The following is a 23666-nucleotide window of genomic DNA, read 5'->3' on the forward strand; positions in this document are numbered from 1 at the left end:
GGAGTTATGGAAAGTTTGGATAAAAAACTATTAATAACAGTATGGTCACGTACAGTTATATTTTACATTTTTGCAGAGAAGACAAATTAATGTATCTGTGAGAGAAAAACTTGACATACGTAAAAATTGATTTCGGAAATGCATACTGATGTGTTAATATCGCACTCGCATCGCTTTTGTATTAATGCCAGTACAACAGAACATCAGTAATAAATTAATTTATAAATTAAGATTGCACTAAAAGCATATCTAATGTAATATGTGATTAATAAAAAAAATATGTAAAAATTTGATCCAAACAAAGATTGACAAAATTCTAGAATAACAAGAATAGTCAGTTTTCTTCGCTTACAAGATATTTAAATTTCTGAATTCAGATTTTGACTTAATTTTATTTCTGATAAAAAAGAAAAAATGTTCTGCTTAAGCTCTTATTAATTGATATAGTTCTGGAAACTGGAGGTCATCATACTAGAGGTTATCAAGAATTTCCTGCAAATTTTAGTAGGTATTAACCTTGTAATTGATTAATTGGCAAATATATTTCTCAACAAAGCACTGACGGAATATTGCAGCTAATAAACACCTTCATTGTGCATTAAAAGTTAAAATGAATGTCCCATTGTGTATTAACAGTTATAAAATAATTTCATAGATTTCTAATTCCTTATTTAGTTCATGAGTTATTAGTTCCCACGGGAGACACAAGAAAATGTAGAAAACATTAGATAAATGAGAGTCATATAAAACAAACTAAATATGAGCTATCAACAGGGGCGATTGAAGAGTGAAATAAATAAGCAACGAACAATGCAATTTTATTTAAAAATGTAGGTAAAGCAATTGTTCTTTTAAAATACCTAACAGGTCAATTGAAAAGTCCCCGGCCTGACACATAGATGGCGCTACTAGAATTAAATCCATATGTTTTTTAGTTAGCCCCAAACCTCAAAAGATGCGTGTGTAAATTTGACAGCTGTCGAATCATTAGTTTGTGAATTATAGCATTTTGAGAGAACCTACTTTTGTTATTGTGAAAAAAAAATGGATAAAAAGGAATTTCGCGTGTTGATAAAATATTGCTTTAGAAGGGAAAAAATGCAGCAAAAATGGAGCAAAAACTTGGCTTGGTGCCAAGTTTCCGGACACTGCTCCAGGAAAATCAACAACCAAGGGTTGGTATGCTAAGTTTAAACGATTAAAAGCATCGAAGACGGTGAACGCAGTGGGCACCTAAAAGAGGTTGCTACCGACGAAAACATTTAAAAAATCCACAAAATGATTTTGAAATACCGTAAATTGAAATCGAACAAAATGACAGACACTCTAAATATATCAACTGAACGTATAACATATCATTCACGAATATTTGGGTATGAGAAAGCTCTGTGCAAAGTGGATGGCCCGCGAGCGCAGTTTTTGCCAAAATAAACACGAGTTTTTGCGTCGATATGTGACAATAGATGAAATGTGGCTCCATCATTTCATCTATTGTCACAAAAATTCCATGTCCAATAGATAGTCATCCGAGTGGACTGCACACGATGAACCCGCTCCAAAGTGTGGGAAAACGCAACAGTCGGCTGGTAAGGTTATGGTGTCTGTATTTTGGGATGCGCAAGGAATAATTTTCATTGACTACCTTGAAAAAGGAAGGACCATCAACAGCGACTATTATACAGCGGACGAAATCGTCGAAAAACGGCCGCATTTGAAGAAAAAGAAAGTGCTACTTCACCAAGACAATGCACCATGTCACAAGTTAGTGAAAACGATGGCAAAAATCCATGAATTGAGCTTCGAATTGCTTCCTCACAGTATTCTCCATATCTGGCCCCCAGCGATTACTTCCTGTTATCAGATCTCTTATTCCCATTATTATATCTCCTGAGGCCTATTTTGAAGCAAAGGACAAATCGTACTACAAAAATGGTATCAAAGGAGGGTCGCTATAATCAGGGTCATCCTTGAAGAGAATTATGTTGAGTAAAAAAAATAATCTTGCCAAAAAAATGGGTTTTAATATGGTAGGAAGGGGAATTTTCAATTGAATCTAACTACATAATTTGAATAGATGGAACACATAGAACAAATACAAGAATAAATATAAATATTACGTGTTTAATAATTAATGCAATAAGATATGTGATATGGTTTTTGATATTTATAAAGTTTTGTATGTACAGACATAGATAAGTATAAATTGTAAAATTGTTTCATTCATATATTGTCTGTTTTAATATTCAGACATATATTAATAATATTAATATTTTGTTGATTATAGTAAGTGAATGGAAATTATATTTAAATAAATTCAATTTAAAAAATGTGAGGGAGTGTTAGTTCTGGAGATAGTTTGCATGGAAAAAATGTTTTAGTAATATGTCATTTTTAAAATAGATTTTTTACCCTATTATGAGGGAAACAGGATTAATACATTGTGGTGGAATATCGGACACGGGACGATCACTAGTAAGATGCGATTGTTTGAAGAACAGAGACCTTTAAATTAATATCAACGCCTCGCTAAGTGGTCTCATATTCTTGGCCCATTTAAAATGTAGATTTCATCACAAATAGCCAACAATAGCCGTCAAATCGCTCCGGATTGGGCAACCTAATCTTTTTAGATCTACCACGTATGTTTTTATTAACGTAATAATAAGTGGATCATTTTCTTTCTGGTTTTGGAAGGAGTTAAATGTCACTTGGCGTCCGAGTATAAAAACTGATTTTTTACTACCGTCGATCGATTGTATATTGTGCGTTTAATTAAAAATCAAGCGGGCGAGATGAAGGTAGGCCGGTATTATATTCATTTTTGTTTCTGTTAACGCGGAGTTTGTTGCTCTAGGCGGCGATTTTGTTGGGAGTCTTGGGTTTGGTAGGTTTGGCGTCGGCTGGGTACATCCCGGTCCCAACGGCTTTAATTAAAACACACCCGATCAACTACTATTCTTTGTATGCTAATTACCATGTACCGATGTACTCGTCCTTTGTTCACTTCATTGAGAATAAGGCTCGCCAGCCACCACTCGCTGAGTATCCATTGTTCCATTATCCTGTGGGTCAAAATCCTATTGTGTCACAGGCATCAGTTGAAGGTAAGTCAATGCGGAATTACTCTGTACAAAACCAAAACATTATTATTTCAATGCTTCCTTCATCTCACAAATCAAATACCACAACTTCCGTAGATTATTACCCATAGTAATATAATATGTGGCATTAAAAGTGACGTTCTAACTATTATTTAAAAAATTCCTTTGTGTACTTCTTCCCTGTGTACCCTAGTCCTTCTCCTTCTCTTGTTAAGTCAAGCTTTAAAATGATATCCTTTGATTTTCACTCAATCTATATCGTAGGTAATCTTTATGGTAGTTTCACCAAAACGTTAATCTTTGGATATATTTTGTATGTTAAGATTTCAAATATGATTTGGCTTAACTCAGTTTGTTCTGTTTGCTTATTTATTATATGATATAACACCATAAAATTTTTAAAAAGTAGAAACTTTAGGTTCATTTTTTTTAAAGTGTAACCTGAAGGTAGAGTAAGACATTTTAAATCCACCATTTTTTCTGATCCCATCATACGTACAGCAAGACTTCATAGCCATGAATATCATGGTGCCAATATCGTCATCGCCAGTCACGAGAAAAAAACACAACTTTCTTGCCTCTCCAGGCTGCTCGCTTTCATTAACATCAAAATCATCTCTTTTATATTGTTCAAAATGAAACCGACATTTGGGATATGTCGAAACAGCATCACCATATATTTCTAAGTGCTTTTGAAGGGCTTCAATAACAGATCCAATTCAAATCACAAAAGTGATGATACTCCCAGTGTGATATTCCAAGTTATTCTGCTAAAGCTGCCAAGTTATTGGTCGATATGCGGGTGAGATCGTAATTATTTCATTATTACATTGTTTCTAGTCATTTCCGTCTAACCTACAATTTGTCTTTATGATAACTTAAATCTAGGTATATAACTAGGAGGACCCATCGGCCCTATCTCAGTCACTGGTGAAATAATGTTTATACATGTCACTGCCGTATTTTTTATTATAGGCACCTCACTACGCAACACTACACAAGATCATGATGGTTTGATTCTTTTGAGTCTGTGTCCTGTTCTGGTGGTATCCAAAAGCTGCAATACTTCAATATGCTCATGAGAATGGAGTCTTTCCTCATGTCCCCTTGCAATTCTCTTGATTTCTTGACTGACTGTGGGTATGTGAAGGTCTCGATGTAGGTAATCAGCCCTATAGTATTTGAGTGCGCCCACAACACCTCTCAGGACTTAGTTCTGGAAAATTTGTATTTAATTTATGTTACTCTTTGCAGAACATCCCCATAATTGAACTCCGTATGTCCATATAGGTTTCAGTATTTGCTTATTTAATAGCAATTTATTATCTACTCATAATTGTTATTTTCTTCCAGTTAGCCAGTACATTTTCCTATATTTCAATTCCAGTTCTTTTCTTCTTTACCATCAAGATTCATTCCAAGATATTTAGCGTTCTTGCTATATGGAACTATAGTATTATTTAATGTTATTGGTGCTTGTAGGGTCTGTTTATAGGTGAACTGCACATGTACAGATTTACTTTCATTAATTCTTATCTTCCAAGCTTGTGTCCAATTATCTATATTGTCACTTGCCTGTTGTAATTTTCGTGAGGATAGATAATATATACCAGATATATGACGGGTATGACCGCAATTTATTTAAATGCGTTGTCATTCTAAGTGTTTGTAAATATGTACAATTTCTGTGTATAAATAGGACAGTATAGTAGCCACAATATTTACCATTCTATACAATTCTTAAAATTATCTTCTTGTCCAGAAATGTTTTATAACTCGACGTAATTGTTATGATCATGTCAAAACTCCTTTCAGACAACTTTATTTATTTTATTGGAATTTATTGGAACACAATTAAATAAGGAAACTATCGGTTATTATTATTGCTTGCAGAATTATATGACGTGATAACAAAACCTTAATTATACTTATTGAGCGTTTTCAGTAGACTTTTTTTGAACTTTTTAATCCTGTCTAGTCTTTAAAGAACCGCGTTGTTTAATACACATAAATATAATTTCACCTTTGAAATATATAACAGAACAGTAGTAACAGGTCAATTGAAAAGTCCCCGGCCTACCATAGTAAAACACATTTTTCGGCAAAATTAGTTTTTTTTATTCAACATAATTCCCTTCAAGGGTGATACGCTGATTATAGTGACCCTTCAACTTTTTTACCATTTTTGTAGCACGATTTGTCGTTTGCTTCAAAATAAACTTCGGTTTCGCCGATCACCTCTTTATTCGACGAAAATTTCTTCCCAGCGAATATTCTTTTGAGATTTGAGAACATGAAATAGTCGCTGGAGGTCAAATCTGGAGAATACGGAGAGTATGAAGAAGCAATTCGAAACCCAATTCATGTATTTTTGCCATCGTTTTCACTGACTTGTGACACGGTGCATTATCTTGGTGAAGCAGCACCTTCTCTTTCTTTAAATGCGGCCGTTTTTTGGCGGTTTCGTCCTTCAAACGCGCGAAATTCCTTTTTATAAATTTTTTCACAATAACAAAAGTTGCTTCACTACAATGCTATAATTCACAAATTAATGATCCGACAGCTGTCAAATTTATACACGAATCTTTTGAGGGTTAGGGCTAACTAAAAACCATATGGATTTCATTCTAGTAGCGCCATCTATGTGTCAGGTCGGGGACTTTTCAATTGACCTGTTAATAAATTAATTTGTAAATTAAGATTGTACTAAGCATATCTTGTGTAAAAAATATCATATTTTCAAATCAAAATAGGTTTCAGGACAAACTGTTAGCTTCATTATTTGGAGCAATATGACATCAATATATTTAAAATAATATAAACATAGTTATAATCTAAATGTGTATCCTACCTTTAGTATGAGTTGGAAGTTGGATGGTAATTTGACATCCTGAGAGCTGGAAAAAAGACATGTTTTAGTAAATTTATATTAAATATTTAGTGAGATTATAAGAGTGTATTGGTTTATTAGATGTTGAAACCTGTATGGGACTATTACAGCCAACGTTATACCATGATAAATCGTATTAAAACAGACATGAATATGTCAAAAGGCACTACAAGATAATTATTTACGATAATCACCCCTTGACCACACGTTGCGAATTCAATTAATAATGTATTGAAAGCGCCTAGTTGGGATATTGTATATATCCTCTTCTATTTACGAGGTATCAGCCTTTCGAATGTAGCTTGTTTAGGTCTATAATGCATACCTAGATCAAATAAACACCACTTAGTAAAAAACATTCTAAAACATAATATACAAATAATTTTAAGCGTCTTTGTAATGCTGAGTCTTTAACTGAACATATTTTATGGGGTTCGCTTAAGCAGTTATCGCTACAGCGATATATTTCTATCGTTAATTATTAATAAAAAATATCTAGATAATATAAGTAAATACATACAAATAAATATCTGTTAGAAATTAGCGCCCTTTTATTTTATTTATTATAAGACTTAAATGATTATGTTATAAATAATTGCCCACCATTTTAAATTGTTTTATAACATTCATAAGGAATTATTGTCCATTGATATGAATAAATACATCGAAATTGTCTTCAGGCAATGGCTATAATGGCAGAAAATTAATTGTAAGATTGTCTGTGGCATTTTCTTACTAGTGTCGAGTATCACGATCATAATCACATATCAATGTCTATTGATCAATAGCAATTGCACTAATTGATACATTTTCTGATTTTTATTTTTTGTACAAGAAACAGCTGAACCAGTCATCGAAGCAGCAGATCCTGTAACAGTTCCAGGATTACCCGACGTTACACAACCGACAGCTCCCGTTCAACAATCACCCATTTTAGGAAATCGTCCGGGATCTGGAGTCGCAGACGATGATACTGTTTCTGTGGAGGCTGCTTCATAAAATCATACGCAGTTTAAGTTAAGATAATTAGTTCGTTTAAATAAATAGATAAAATGTACATTTTTTTTGAAAAACTTTGATAAAAATATTGTTATTCGATAATTCATATTTTTTTATAAAACTTTGAAACCAATAGTTGAATTGGTATAAATAAATTCGGTAAATATAGAAAAAATACTGGTTATTATTTAATAGTGGCTAAATTTCTGCATCAAACAAAATACATATATCTACTGGAAATCTCAGAATATCGAAAAATTAAGACTATATAAGAGTCGACTTATTTTTAAAAACTTTTATTAAGAATAGAAGCGTTACGCTATGAATTGTTAATTAAAATAAGTGATAAAAGGAGGTTCCTGTTCAACATTTTTGCTGTCACTTCTTCTTAAATAATCGCAGGGTATCTGAAATTGTCAGAATTATAAAGAAATGTACGTTAAATGGAATACTGCATTAACAATTCGTACACCACCTTTAGAATTAAAATTATATAATAAAAATCGCATTGTTAAAAAATTAAAATATTTCTGTTTATGGCATATATCTTAAACATCATAAATCCTAAGTACGTTTAACAATTAACAAAAATATGGTCGTGAAAATTAGCAATTTTTTGCCATATTTAAATTTTTGCTATATACCGGATATACCGTTAAAATAATTACATTTTAATGAAAATTTCAGGAAGTACAAACATTTGATGTTGTATGGAATGGTAGTATAGTAAATTTTATTAGTTTTTAATAGAAACAATTGCAATGTAATTTTTTTTGAATGGCTGGTGTCCTTTTTATGTTCCATATTTTAATATATACTAGAGATCAATTTATTTCTGCAAACAAATACATATATTATGACAATCGTATCTTTTATGCGAGAATTTGTCCATATATGATCATTATGTTGCTTCATGGGGAATTCTGCACTGTGCAATAGCAATATTCGTAAAATTTTCATCTTCATCTTGATGTCGTTAAAGAGGCTCGATACATATAAAACAGTAAGATAATTTTAAAATATTAATTTGGATTTCGGAGACATGGGACTGTGGCGATCGCCACGACCCTTTAGGCCACCACGTTTTCATCAACAAGTACAAAGGTTGGCAACGCCGGTGGATTGGTACCATGCAGTTCCAGGGTATAAAAGACCATCGACGACGTCTCGCTCTCTTCTCTTTTCTCCATCCCCCTGTAATAGTACCACTTCCACAGCGCAACTGTACTTCCTCTACCTAACCTAATATCCTGTCAATTATCCCGTCGACCACATGTATCACTCAATATCGAAATAAACAAGTGATAATTAAACCAGTGTTTTTCAGTTCTCGTGCAAATTCCTTCCAAAAATAGTAGTGAGTGTTCTGACAAATAATCGCAGCGGCAGCCACACATTTCGACCGACTGACCGACCCGACGAACATTCCTACAGGACTATAGAATAAGTCCATGGACCTACAAAAAAAATATGGACTTAAATGCCAAAAGATATTGTGCGATTGCATTCCTAGACACATCTCAGGCTTTTTTGAACTTCTCTCTCATCCACATTTTCCAAAATCTTAACTGACATATAGATATTTCACCATTAAATCTGACAGAGATTAACTCATCTTGGTAAGCATCTAGATCGACGTCTAACTAGAAGCATACTGAAGGCATATCCAAGTTATCAGTACATAACAAGGTATTGCTATACGAATCAATACTTAAGCTTTTTTGGTCATATGAAATCCAACTACGGGGTACTGCAAGCAAGTACTATACAACGGTTCTAAAACAAAGCGTTGCGTGCCATCGTCGAGATACTCCGTACTATGTCTCCAATGAAGTGATACAACGCGATAGCCCCCTAGAACTTCCGGGTTCTAGTGTAACTCAAAATGTTTGTGTTAAGTACTGTACTTAAGTACTGCTGGTGAAGTGCGTAGCCTAAAACGTTTAACACCATCCGATCTGGTAATAGGACATATATATACTTTAAAATTATATTTAGAATACTATTAACTAATTAAAATAATATTTAACACAGGTGACCATTTAATGAAATAATTTTCAACATGTCATGCAAATAGTATAATTACAAGAGATACTTATTGCCCACTGGGGAGATAGACGTAAAACTATAATCCATGTTAAAAATCCCCTTGTATCTTTCGCAATATTATGTGTATACTCTACACACATCCTATATTTTTCTTTCTCAATTTACACTTTATAAAAAGAAAAAAGTGTAAACCTGGTACAATGTCTGCAGTTTTTCCCGTATCCTCCAGAGCGTAAAAGCCATAGTGCGTTACGGCACAAAAATATACAACTAATAAAAACTTACGGTCGCCGTATCTTTATCTGGGAAATAAACGCTGGAAACTGTAAAAGTTTAGGACATTCGGGCTGCACAATGTTTGCCATGTCCTCGAAATCTTATCCGCGTTGTTAGACTTTCAAATCTATTGTCTCGAAGCCGCTCTCGTCTCTTGTCAATGGGTTTATTTGATGTTTGGGGATGACTGGGACGCTTTTTAGTTGTAAATATTGGAAGAGTTTTGGGAATCGCAAATATGATAATCTCAAACTGGTTCAAAACTAATAACTCAATCAGTACTAATTTTTCAACAGTTTCTTAATGAATCATTATCACAGAATAATATATAAATAACTTAATAGGTGTAGCGACATTAATATAGAGCGACATTGAGGCATGTCGGTCTAAAAAATACCCAGAAATATAATTCCAGATGTTGAACACGGGCGGGGTGCCAGCAGCGCCATCTGGAACACGATAGCGAATAGCTGGCAACCCCGAGACGTTTATCTGGTAGATTATTGAAGGGCACTTTGAATGATTCGGTATCTGACCACCGTACCATCGACTGCCCAAGTCTCGTCATGAGGTAACACCGCTGCCACGATCCTTTAGGCCATCACGCATTCATCTACATCAAGTTCAAAGGTTGGCAACGATGGATTAGTACCATGCGAATTCGCGGCTATAAAAGACCTCCACAATGACGTCTCGCACTCTTTTCTTTTCTCTACCCCCTTGTAACAGTACCACTTCCACAGCGGTACAGTACTTCCTCTACCTTACCTAATATCGTGTCCATTCTCGCGTCGAATACATGTATCAATTTAAATCGAAATAAACAAGTATTTCTTCAACACAGTGTTTTTAGTTCTCGTGCAAATTCAATGCATCAAATAGTAGTGAGTATTCGGATAAACAATCGCATCGACAGCCACACATTCCGACCGGCCAACCAGACAAACATTCCTACATTCAACATGGCAGTATCCTTTTAAGCCATTTCGTTGTATAATAGAAAACAGTTTTCAGGATAAAATGTTACAAATAATGATAAGATGTACGTGCATAATTTTAGAGTAATTAATTTAATATAATTATAAGAAAGAATATATATATATATATATATATATATATATATATATATATATATATATATATATATAATGTATTGTATACCTTGTATGTATAAAATTAGTCCCATCTTGTTGTTATATGAGTAAAGCCTAAAGTTAATATAACATATTGCTTTGTATACTCAGTCCATATATTAGTTTAAATAAATTAACCCCTTAATAATTTTAATACTGAATTCAGCACATAATACTTCAATAAGCATGTTTTAAAAAGCAACATACTTTGACACTATTCAAACTTATGTTATGTCGGTGATTGTTTAACATTTGTAATTGTCCTAGAAGAGAGTGCAAAAATCCGACAAGGAAAATGATCCCCGACAAATCCCTAGTTGGTAAAAGGACACTAAAATATAAAAAAATGCAGTCACATTTATCTTCAGTATAATTTTGACGTTGTCCCATTTGAAGGCATTCCAGGAACAGTTTATAATTGAAAGCAAGATTCCTTTTTTCTTACATATGTTGTTCAAGATTATTAATTATTAATGACCGATAAGCTTTGACGAAACACAAAGTTAAGCAAACACAGCTTGTATCTATAAATCAACGTCCACTTATATACATTTAGCACATTCTTCTTTTCCTTATCACTTATAGTTTTATATCTTAAATGTATTGGAATTCCATTAAAATTGGTATGTGTAGTTGTAGTTTGATGAAAACTAATTTTTTTCACTTCACTTTTTTTCTGCAAACAAACTTGTTTCCTGGCCTACCTCAATGTTTGGCATTTTGTACTTATAAAAATGATGGAAAAAAGAAAATACAGTCACAATTTTTCTGTTATTTATTTGTATATTAAAAATCATTTTCGAATATATTTTTGTTTCATTGTAAAACATTTCTAACGAGATATCTAGAAGTTCTATTTAATATATTTTATTTAATTGATTATATGATCCCTAATCGAAATTATATTATAGGCTTCCACAGGTACAGTATATTTTTTTTGATATATTTTAAAGTATCCTTTTACCAGCTGTGGGTTTATCTGGACTGGATCTAAAGTTTAACGTGGGCTCCGAACCACGGCCCTCAGCATTAAGTCTATCGACTGGCGAGTGACCAACTTTACACACACACACTTTACACAACTTTTGACAGGAGAAATCCGGTCTTAGCCAGCCTGATAACTGGCGTGACTGGGATCATTTTCCTTGTCGGATTTTACACTCTTGACTAGGGGAATCACAAATTTTAAACAATCACAAACATAAATTTAAGACCATGCCCCAGCAGGTTTCGAAGTCGCGGATATCGCAAGAGTAGGAGGACTGTCCTATCGCCTTTACCACTGCGCCACCAAGCCGGCGGTACAGTATGTTATTGTGTTCCTTCGATCTTTCATTCATATATTTGTTCAGTGAATTGTTGAACGGGTATAAATAAAAGAAGCTTGAAGAAACTAGAAGATTTTAATGTGGAATTTCTGTTACTTGTAATATGGGGAAAACCAAAGATAACGATAGCAAATATCTCGAATAAAATATATTGTAGCAATATTTTCCTTTAGATAACAACGAAGCTTTAAAAGCCCAAAAAATATAGATAGACCCTACAGATTCTTTATTTATTAAAAAAATTATAAACATATTAATACATTAAATATAAAACTAATAAAAGAAATAACGCAGTAATAAAAAATAGAGATTAATAAGAACTAAAAATAATTTGGAGCTTTTACAGAGAAAATTTTTAAGGGATGAAATATGATACTAAGAAAATATGCAATGATAATGAATAAAAGCAAACCGACAGTCATGATGATGGCAGAACTAGAAATAATACATACATGTTCAAATTGACTGTGTAAAAACACAAGAACTAAATGCATAGAAAATCTACACATAGCAATCGAAAGTAACAAATTCTCAAAATTAACAAAACGGAAATCACGAAAAACTGACCACCATTCAGTTCAGACGTGCCACCATCGTCAAAAGGATGAGAAATATATAAATAAGAGAAGACCTCAATATAGAACCAGTGGAAGAGTACACACAAAAAAACAACTCAGATATATATCGATATTTTAAAAAATATATTTTTATAAATATAGAAAAATAAAAATAGTGAAATATTGGCCTAAAAAAATATATATAATCTAGATAGTAACTTCGAAGATTTAAAAGCCCAAAAATATAGATAGACCCTACAAGTTCTTTATTTATTAAAAAAAATATAATCATATTAATACATTAAATATAAAATAACAAAACACAAACAAAAAAACAACTAAGATATATAACGATATTTTAAAAAAATATATTTTTATAAATATCGAAAAATAAAAATAGTGAAATATTAGCCTAAAAAATATATATATTATTTTTAAATTTCTAAAAAATTTTAGACAAACCTTCGAAATTAAATACCAAAACTGGAGCAACAAAATATTCCATATTTTTCTCGGAAAATATCGATATATCAGAGAATAAACTTTAAACTTCAGGCACATGTCAGAATCCAAATGAATTGATAAGAGCCTTCAAGCATCTATGAAACCGAACACCGGAAAATTACAACTGATACTATATGCTAAAATATTGTGATTATAATCAATACATATATGCGTTTATCTCTATTAAATATTAAACGGCCGGAATTCAAACCTATTCAATATTTACAAGTACAAGTGGACCCTCTGGTTCCAAACGTCGACTCAGACAACTGGCAAAAGACAAGGAGTCACCGAGGCAACACATTTAAAAGTCTAACAGCGCGGATACGATTCGAGGACACAGCAAACACTGTGAAGTCCGAATTTCCCGAACTTTTACCATTTCCAACGTTTAGTTTTCAGATAAAGAAATTGCTTTTATTAGTTGCACGTTTTCGTGTTGTCACACATGAGTACTGCGCAGTGGGGAATGAAAAAATAGTTTTAGTTTTAGTTTTGCCTGATATTTCGCTTTTATTAATGAGCTTGCTATTTATAGCGAAGTACAAATTCATAGTTTTTTAATTTTTTAAATTCATTTCCATCTACTGGCTTCAATTACTTTCAATGTCACGAATTTGTTCTTACATATACGAAAATTTCATCCCAACATAAATTAACAGAAGTCGAAAATAACAAGAATCGTTTGTCCTTTTTATTTATAATATAATATATAATTCCATGTCTGGTGAACAGAGGACAGCTAAGAAAAATTGTACTTGCTTAAGGACTTATAATTAATCTTAAGTAATTGATATGGTGCTGGAGATATAGTATTCGTCATGCCAGAGGTGATTGTAAAGGTTAATACGATCTTTCTGATCTGAATGAAACTTTAGTGGTATGAACTTCTGATTCATTTCAGATTTCATTAGTAATTCATTTATATAAAGCACTAACTCAATATTGCAGATACCAAATACGTTAATTGTGTATCAAGAGTTAAAATGAATTATGCAAAGAATATTAACGATTATAAAATAGCTTGATACAATTTTAATTCCTCATTTATTGGTGAGTTGTTAGTTCCTAAGTGAGATTTAAGATAAAGCATAAAGCAGTAGATAAACTAAATAAGGCAATTATAATATAACATGAGCTATGTGCAAGGTTGAGAAAAAAAGTGGAATAAATAAAGAACGATCCAACTTTATTTAAAAATTTTAGACAAAGAAATACTTCTTTTAATCAGCCAGGTGTGTTTATTGTTTCTGCATTATACATTTGGGTGAGAAATATGGACAAACGATAAAGACTATGTGTTCTTATATTATTGTTCTTAGTTATTGTTTTAATATACAAATATTTATTACTTCATTTCTTATTCTATATTTATGTTTATAACATAAAACTAAAGAAAGATCATGTATACTTATATTTGCTACTTTTATTTATGTTATTTTGTTAGAATGCTCAGTCGTGTACAAATTCAAACTTATCAAACTTAAATGAAGGTTAGTGAGTGTTAGTTCTTGAGTTAGTTATTGTAATATGTTTTTATGCAGACATTTATTATTTTAATTAATGTTATATATCAAATAAATGTCTTATCTTTTATTGAAAATATTATGAAAATAACTTTTAGTAACATATAATTTTAAACTTATTGCATTTGCTCTGTTATGGGAGGAATATGATTTAACTTGTTTAACACATTGTGGTCGAAGCATAAACTGCCAGTTACACTTCGTATACGAGCGTCACTATACTATTTATATTTCGGGAATTGGCAACACTATTGTCATGTTAGTCCATCTGCTGGTTCTATAGTAAAATTTGACATTTTTGACGATATACATACTCAGAACATATTGTCGCACGGATGCTATTTGCTTATTTTATATTTAATTGAAAGTTTCGTCTCGGCAAAAAATGGAACTGAATCGTGAACATTTTCGTGCGATGATTTTTTACGATTTCCGACGTGGATTATCTATCACAAGAGTGTATCAATCAACTTAATATGACTTTTGGCGATGAAGCTTCATCAAAAAACACCGTGTATCGCTCGTTTAGTGAATTCAATCGTGGTCGTAATTCGCTGTCCGACGAGTTTCGTGAAGGTCATCCAAAATCGGTTGTTGTACCAGAAAACATCGATGAACAGAAGTTGTTCGCGCACGAAGCACTTCAAAGAAAATGGTGGCCTGTTTCTTCGGGAAAACAGTAAATTCTGTTTGGTACACAACCATTTCTTTGCCAGAAGTCTTCGGTGAAATAAGGAAAACAATCAAGAGACACCGAATTGTTCTTCATCATGACAGTGCGAGCTCTCACACATGGGCTTAAACAAGATACTATTTGAGCACTCAAAACATCGAATTGATGGGTCATCCGCCGTACAGCCCTGACTTGGCACCCAATTACTTCTTTTTGTTCCCATCCGTAAAGAATAAACTGCGTGGTCAACGATTTTCATTGCCCAAAGAAGCTATTGAAGCGTTAAAAAGTTATGTTTTGAAGATACCTCATTCGGAATGGAATAAATGCTTTGAAAATTGGTTTAAGCGTATGCAAAAGTATATCAATCATCGTGGCGAGTACTTTGAAAAACAATAAAAATATATTCGCAGCTTAACTATTTGTTTTTTTTTCCTATTCCCGATTATAAATAGTGACCCTCGTAGTACCTATAGTTAATTTTAAAATTTAAAAAATCCCCTAAAATTGTCTCTATTTAACAAACGAAATAATTAAAAATTAAACCCGAAAAAGAACGGCGAAGAATATTGGGCCTGCATCACTCAAAACGTCAAACGCAGGGTAAGTGGATTTGGGCCGCTAAAGCGACCAAAAAAAAAAAATATTTCCAGCTAATACGGATGAGAGAGGATCGTAATGCGTAACATCATGGAATATGTATGGGACGGTAATGTGGCAGACGAAATAGGATATTAAAAAGGACACTATATAATGGGACAGTCCATTACGGTGCGGCCAAGAACATTAATGGAAGTTCAAAACCAATTTTAGTTAACGTTAACAGGCTTAAACCCAAATTGATTTTAGTTTAGGGGCCTGGGTTGGGCGTCAAAGGACCTACAATGCGATATTTCGACGGCATAAATAAATCAAGGTGTAAGGAACCAATATGCTCTGGGAAATTAACGTTAATAACTAATTTATTCACTGAGTTTGCAGATATTTTTAGTTCTTATGGTAATATAGCATGGCAGAAAATTTTTTGTAAAAAAACAATTTTCTAAAATATATTGCTTTGTTATTAGTCGTTGCTGAATAACTTACAATTTGTCTTTACAATAACTTAAATCTAGGTATATATTTACCATTTCTATCTTAGTTTTAATCATGTTAATAGAACAATACGACGGTTTCTTTAACACGCTGGTTATTAGATTCATTGCCGAAGGAGACTACAATACAAAACATGTAATGTGAGGTTCTAGGTTAATAACAGCAAAAGGCAGAGAATTGGTCAAAGCAATGAAGGCACATAACTTACAGCATCTACTGGTGAGCCCACATATTGGCCGTCAGATAGAAATAAAATTCCCGATACCACAGACTTTTGTGTTACAAAAAATATTGACATCGAAACGTGCAAAGCTGAATCATGCTTCGATCTATCATCTGATCACTAAAAACTTATTATAACAGTGAACTCAAATATTCTCAACAAAACAAAACCACCTACTTTGCATAACACCAAAACTAACTGACTATTATTTAGAGAGAAATTAGACAGTTTAATATATTTAAATTTACCTCCCAAAACAAAAAATTGCCGAAAAGAGAAAACTGCGAAAAACCTGGCAATAAATCAGAACAGAAGAAAACAAGAGAAAATTCAACAAGGCCACAAAAGAGCTGAAAGAGCTAATAAATAAGGGAGAAAAAATCAAGGAATTAAAAAATATTTAGAAAACGCCAACTGCAACGGAATATTCTGTCTGGAAAGTAACAACAAAAATTAAAAAAACCTCATTGATTATTTTGAGTTTGAGTAATGTTCTAGTGTTACCCCGAATTGTTTTACTTCGATCTTGACATGAGATTTTCATCATGTCTCCTTTCGATTATCTTGATTTCCTTAGTGACAGTTGTGTAAGTAATTAATCCTGTATTATCTGAGTGCACCTATAATACTTCTCAGGACTTTGTTCGAGAAAAAATATTTAAATTCCGTAGATCCACATAAGTTTCAATACTTATTTGTCTAATAGCAATTTATTCTGTACTGATAGTTAAGATTTTATTCCAATTAGCCAATTTCAAGTCCCGTTCTTTCCTTTTCTTTTTTACATGCTCTTTTCAGCGAAGTTTTGCATCGTTTGATAGTCATCAAGTATTTTGTTGCTATGTGGAATGATAGTATTATTTATTGTTATTGATGCCTGTGCGGTCTGATTATGCGAGAACTTCACATACAGATGTTTAATTTCCTTAATTTTTATTTTTCAGGTTAGGATCCAATTATTTATATTGTCGTGTTGCAATTTTCTGCTGTCTCCGATAGCAAACATCGCAGTATAATCGTGATATTTTGTTTTTGTGGTATATCGCATGTGCAGTGCAGGTAAAGAATTGATCCCAATACATTTTCTTGCGGTACATCTGCTTTAGCTTTTATAGTGTAGAGTATGCCTCATCTTGTTTGACTCTAAACATTCTGATGGTAATATAAGTTGTTAATGGTTAAGAATATTGTTTCGGTAACATTTTCTGTAGCTTACGAACAAGGCCATCATGCCACACCTTATCGAAGGCTTGTGCTACATCAAAAAATATAGTTGACATACCCTTTTACCCTTCTGTGTTGGGCCAATTAACTCTTGACAACTATATTGAAATAATAACATCTAAACTGTTGGACTCGACTACTTTCCACAAATTAAACAAGATCATTAATAATTATCTTCGAAGTTGATAGTCGTTTGTTTAAGTACTTCTCAACTTATTAAACCATATTCTGTATTATAAATTTATTAGGTCAGACTATTATATAAAAATACAGTCAATTTTAGAAATATCGTTTTTAATTGTTATCCATTGTTTTTAAAGATCTACTGCCATATCTAGATATAATTTAAAAAAAAACTTAGCAGACTTCGATAAAATGAAGTAATTCAACGTTTTCAACTGTTTATTCACTAAAACCTATTACAGTGGTCCGAGCAAATTGTAGTTAAGTGGAACCAAGTCTAGTGAATATGTCGTTTGTGTGAGAACTGTCTATCTTAAGTTTCCGTAAAGTTGAACATTGTAATACGATAATAAGATTTACGTGATTGTTTGCGGAGTAAATGTGCTTTTTTCATTAAGTTATTCGCTATATTGCTCAGCAGTTACCATCTACCCAGTTTGTAATAACTTTCTGTATTGGCCAGGTTATTCCTTGACAACTGTATTGAAACAATAACTTTCAGTAGATCTTGTCTTCAAATTAAATAAGAACAGTAAAAGTTTTCTTAGAACTTGAAGAAAATATGCGTTTTATATTTCTTCAAATTGTCATATAATAAAATTACAATCAAGTGGTAGTACTTGATCGTAAGTAGACTTACATACATGCTTATATACACTATGAGACCAGAAGAAATGGCACCTGAGTAAAAGATCGTGCTATAAGGTGGATGTATAACATTACCCATTAACTTTTTTTCAATTTTTGATCAATCAATAAAGAAGGCGATACCGCGCCTTGTCTAGCATTTCCCTATTAATCATTCGCGTTAATTTGTTAGTATGTATAATCAAACTAGTGCTTCGATTAGGTTGAATCTGAATGATGAAGAAGCTCATGATGAATGAATCCTTCCCGGCCCCACCCATCATTTTCCTTGGCATCAAGGAGCACTTTGCAAACATTTGTAAAACTTTTCTGAGCTTCCTTTCAGTATATGTTTCGTGTTAATGTTTCACGAATTAATATTTGGTTCGTTAGTCGTGAGTTAAATAACGTCGATTTGCCTCAATATGTTCAAGATACCATCGATTTTTTCAGTAAATTTTATTGAGTATACGAATGGCGCTGCTTTTATATTTAAATGATTCTGAAGACTGGTGCCTTTCAAAGACACTAGTATATTATAGAGTACGGCTTCATTGAATAAGTATTAATATACGACTCTAAAATTATTATTTAGAAAAAACTCGAATTAATGCCTTCCTTAACCTTATATAAATTAAGATCAATTCGATAATGTTGAATTACATTCCAACATAAAAATATAGCGTCTAGATATTGCCATCTATATATATATCAAATAAAAAAAGCCTAAATATCGACCAAATATTAATTAAAATATGATGAAACCATAGAAATAATAGTTGAGTATATTTTACGTGCCATAAGAGTAATATTCTGGCATTAAGCAATTGTTAAGGTAAAAGAAAAAAATGGGAAAAACATAAAAACAGCAGAATTAATTTGAATTCAACAACAGCTTTGTTCTAAACGATACATCGATAAATACACGAAACATATACACGAGATATACCTGCCGTATAAACGGTATCCTATTCTACAATTCTAATTTACGGAAAAAAGATCGAAATTCTCACCGCGAATACAGAAAAATGCGATCATATCTCGTGTGTGACATCCTCGAGTGCCTCTCCGTCCCCCCTCCTTCTCTCGCGCGTTCTGCCCCCGACACACACACATACGCACCTTTCACCGCGCCCACGCCCCTCTGGAAAAAAGAGCAGAAGAACCCACTTTTCTCCACCGGAGACGTTATAAAAATTCCCCAAAAATATGAATAAAACATCGAAGTGTTGTTTCCCATTTACTCTTGCTTGCATACTTATAGGAAATATCCGATACACGTATAACTGAAGGTGAGGTGAGGAGACGCGGGGTGTAGGTATGGAGAGTACGGCGGACGCGAGACGTCTCCGTTCGAATATAATCACTCGTATGGAAAATAAAGGTGATGGCACCTTTGCGTCTCGAGCCATACCAGGCGAATGATGAAGCCATCTATATGTGAAATACCACAATGATGCTGTTAGCATACTGATATCGTAAGCCTTATTCATTGGAAAGCGGTTATTTGTCAATGTTTTATCTATAAGATAGAGATAGAGATATTTACAAATTGTCACAATTTTGCACAGATTAATAACATACTAAATATATCTAGTTAATAACATATACTGGTCTATTAAATATAGTCTGTAATAATATATAGTCGGTAATCCCGTTTGTTAAAATAACTCAATCATTTAATTTGTTTTAATTAAAGATTAATGTATAAATATAAAAATAGATAATACTTATAATACGTAATAGGGTAAAAAGATTAAAATTGGGAATGATATATAGTAAAATATTTTGACTATTTTTATGGCAATAATAGGTAATATTTCCATTACTGTCTCGATTTATGTTAAAAATATTTCCGTTCAATAATAAATGAAGCATTTATACCATTTCATTCAGATCATTTCTAATTATGTCATGGATTAGTTTTTTTTTCAATGATTAGGTATATGTTTAATTATTATATAGTATTTATGGTTATTGTACATCTTAAATTTTTAGGTTTTGTATAAGTTCTATTGTATTGTCCATATTTTATATAGTATAATATTTAAAAATAGCAATTAACACATTAAAATACAATAAAATATTTGTGGGGAATTATTCCATTCCATAGAAAAATTTCATTCCTTTTTACAGATCCACAGAACATTCAAATGTAAAAATAATTCCACTTCGTTTAAAATTAAATTATAAATTGCATGTTATTTATTGTTATTACAATAGTATTCAGTAATTTTTTTCTTATCTATTTTTAAAGTCAGTTCCTGAAGGAATTTATACATCTCCGTCTCACTTATACTACCTATGGAAAATATAACCACATATAAAAGAACTGCTCCAAGCAATTATCTCCATCCTTTCCTCTCTCACAATTTATACAGGAAAAGATTCGTACATCTTCTTCTGACATCATGAATTGAAAAAACAGTCGAACCGTGCATTTGACTAAAAATAGTAATTACTATTTCTGACTATCTTTAGTTTTTCTCTAAATTTAAGGAAGTGTAAAGTATATATTATTATAGTAAAATGTTATGTTTTTTAAAGAATAACTTGTAGATTTCCATAAAACTTCCAATGAAAAAGAACTTGCTTTGACATAATAGTAAATGTAATAACCCAATCTGTACTTTTTCAGATGTTTCAACAGATTAACAGCGCCAAATTACAAAATACTGTCAGGTGTTAGGTTACATCAATAGAATAGAACTAATATAGTCCAGCCTGTTAATCAGTAGTATTTCCTTTCATGAACACTACATTTTTAAATGTTCTATGAGACAAACAGCCTCTTGTTGGGAGTGAGTAGAGATCTGCTAAAGAAAATAATCTATCTACACACCCTGATGAGCATAAACTTGTGCTATATTGTATGAACACATTTTGTTTATTTGCGTAACGTTTAAGTTTAAGTTTATCGTTTAGGAACTGACTGATATATGCTCGTTTTTTGGCTCTGAAGTGTTAAGAAATGCATTTTATGTTTTAATCATATTGTATTCGTTTATTCGTATAGTTTGTATGCAGATGAGATTCAGATTTTTATCCTTTAAACATTTTTCGACTATAAGAACATATCACAGATTGTATACTATTGTCATCATCTTATAGTATTCGTTTCATTGTCGAAATAAATAATTCCATCCAAAGAAATGACGAAAAAATTGTTCGAACAAGGCAACGTCTGTTGGATTCGAGAGAACAACGTCCGCTAGTATTCTTATAAATAATAAAAGATATATAATTATATGAAACGAAAACTTAGTTAATGATGTTAAGTTTTTCCGTCCTTCTGGAGCTTCATGCAAACATAATAGTCATGAATCCTATTTTTTCGGATTAGTACTTTAAAGAAAATTTAACAAAGTAATCTAAAAGTCGTGTCTCTTCTTTAATCATTAATGCAATTTTTGGAATAAGAAAACAACGGTGACTCTAGACAAGGTCGTTTCCGTTGTATTTTCAATCTTCCAGCATCAAAACGTATTCTGTTAAAAAGCATTTCAGGGAAATCGCGTTAGGTTAGCGTTTTCTTCAGTTGCATCAGCGCCGTATTGTCTTGTTTCGATAAGAGCTCAAATGGGAGACCAGTGGCGTTGCTTTACGAAAGAAAACATTCGGCAAAAATACTTCTAAAATCATAAATGGGAATAAGAATTACATATTAATAACACAATTTAGTTTAATCGTCTATTCGAATATTCGAGAAAGGTAACATGCCATCCACTCCAGGTACACAGGAAAATGTTTCCGTGATCACAAATTGATTTTCGTGGAATTATAATGAGAATTATTTTAATGGGAGGGAAATTAATTCAAGCTTTATTGTCAGAAATCGGTACAATGTTGCATAAAGTCGTCAAAGTGTTGTCCATCGACAGCCACTACTTTTTTCCATCTTTCGGGCTATTTACGAATTCCATTTCGAAGAAACGCTCTTGGATAATATTCATGAATCGACTCATATATTGGTATCTACATAAAAAATGAACTGCTGCTCAGAGAGGTTGCGACTCATATGTCGGAACAAGTAGTAATCAGAAGTATCAAGGTCTGGACAATACAGCAGGTAGGGTAGTACTTCCTAGTTTAATGTTTCCAAGAATATTTTCACTGGTTTTGTAATATGTGATCGTGCGTTGAGTCTCTACCCGTATTACGACAGTTTTCGCGCAAAGCTCCGATAAACGCATGAATAGTGGCCAATAGCGCGATCTCCATTGATGATTTCTTTAGGTTTTAGCAGCTTATAGTATACCACACCAAGATGAACTACCAAATATACAGCATTAGCCTCGGGCTATGGATCTTCGGTTGTGCCGTTGATGTATAACCAGGTCGTCCCTATGACTTTTCTCCCATTGGATTATCGTAATTAATTCTACTATTCATCATCAATAACAATACGATGCACAAAATCTTTCCGATTTTACCGTTGAAGTAGAATTTCACACATGACTAAACGCTTTTCTATGTCTCTAGGCTTCAAGTTATTGAACCACTCTGCTTCAAGGGGTTGTAAATGATTTCTTATGTTACTCCCAACAATTCTGCATATTCTTCTTGCGTACTGCATCATCAGAGAGGATGGACAGACCTTACCCCGTTCGATTATCAACTTTTCGCATCAATGAGATATGTGCTTCCAGAGCCGGAAGCTGGGTAAGATGTGATCAACAATTGATCAACAATGATCAACAATTTTAATAAATAATTTATATAAGCTTAAGTCCACGCACCGGCTAGCATCGATCATTGGGCCGAATATCATGTACTGTTGACATCGCACTTTTGGCTGCATATGAAATTTGTAATAGAAATAGTTCAGACGTGATTGTACCGTCTCGCACTCAGCACATAGTTTGGACTCTTATTTGATTTTCTGTATAATTAAAATATTAAACAGTAAGAAGTCAATTTTTAATTAAACCCATCGCAAAACTGCCGCAGTCAGTGTTCTCTATTGATTTTAACTAATTAACCGGAATCCGAATACTACAAAAGTTGAAAATTCTGCGCAAAGTCAGATTTCGCCTTCTTTCGGAACATATTTCACGTATCGTCCCTATATATAAGGGTCATAACAGGTCAATTTAAAAGTCTCCGGCCTGACACATAGATGGCGCTACTAGAATTAAATCCATATATTTTTTAGTTAGGCCTAAATCTCAAACGATGTGCGTATAAATTTGACAGCTGTCCGATCATTAGTTTGTGAATTATAGTATTTTGAGTGAAGCAACTTTTGTTATTGTGAAAAAAATGGATAAAAAGGAAT

At 32.6% G+C, this 23666-nt stretch overlaps 2 protein-coding genes across 3 annotated transcripts in view; one reads left to right on the forward strand and one right to left on the reverse strand.

Annotated features, from left to right (window-relative positions):
• Nucleotides 1-23666, reverse strand: part of LOC143203476 (uncharacterized) — a 175847-nt gene that overhangs the window by 48454 nt on the left and 103727 nt on the right. The window contains exon 3 of the mRNA XM_076415649.1: nucleotides 5953-5998. Coding sequence (XP_076271764.1) covers nucleotides 5953-5998 — 46 coding nt within the window. The remainder of the gene's footprint in view (nucleotides 1-5952; nucleotides 5999-23666) is intronic.
• On the forward strand, nucleotides 2691-7136 carry LOC143203474 (uncharacterized). Of its 2 annotated transcripts, none has more exons than XM_076415646.1 (3): nucleotides 2691-2798; nucleotides 2855-3104; nucleotides 6827-7136. In XM_076415646.1, exons 1-3 carry the CDS (start codon nucleotides 2793-2795, stop codon nucleotides 6988-6990), a joined length of 420 nt encoding a protein of 139 aa, XP_076271761.1. In that variant the 5' UTR covers nucleotides 2691-2792; the 3' UTR covers nucleotides 6991-7136. The 2 variants fall into 2 exon arrangements, with proteins under 2 accessions (XP_076271761.1, XP_076271762.1); XM_076415647.1 differs by having other exon boundaries at nucleotides 6833-7136.

Source organism: Rhynchophorus ferrugineus, unplaced genomic scaffold (genome assembly GCF_030347505.1).
Source record: "Rhynchophorus ferrugineus isolate W39M unplaced genomic scaffold, kcgeb_rfMv2 rfM10, whole genome shotgun sequence".
In the NCBI taxonomy this organism is placed as follows: Eukaryota; Metazoa; Arthropoda; class Insecta; order Coleoptera; family Curculionidae; genus Rhynchophorus; species Rhynchophorus ferrugineus.

Bases quoted from the DNA above. Each gene is read 5' to 3' on its own strand.
- LOC143203474 (XM_076415646.1), top strand. The intron at 3,105-6,826 runs GTAAGTCAATGC...TTTTTGTACAAG, and splicing joins GTCACAGGCATCAGTTGAAG to AAACAGCTGAACCAGTCATC.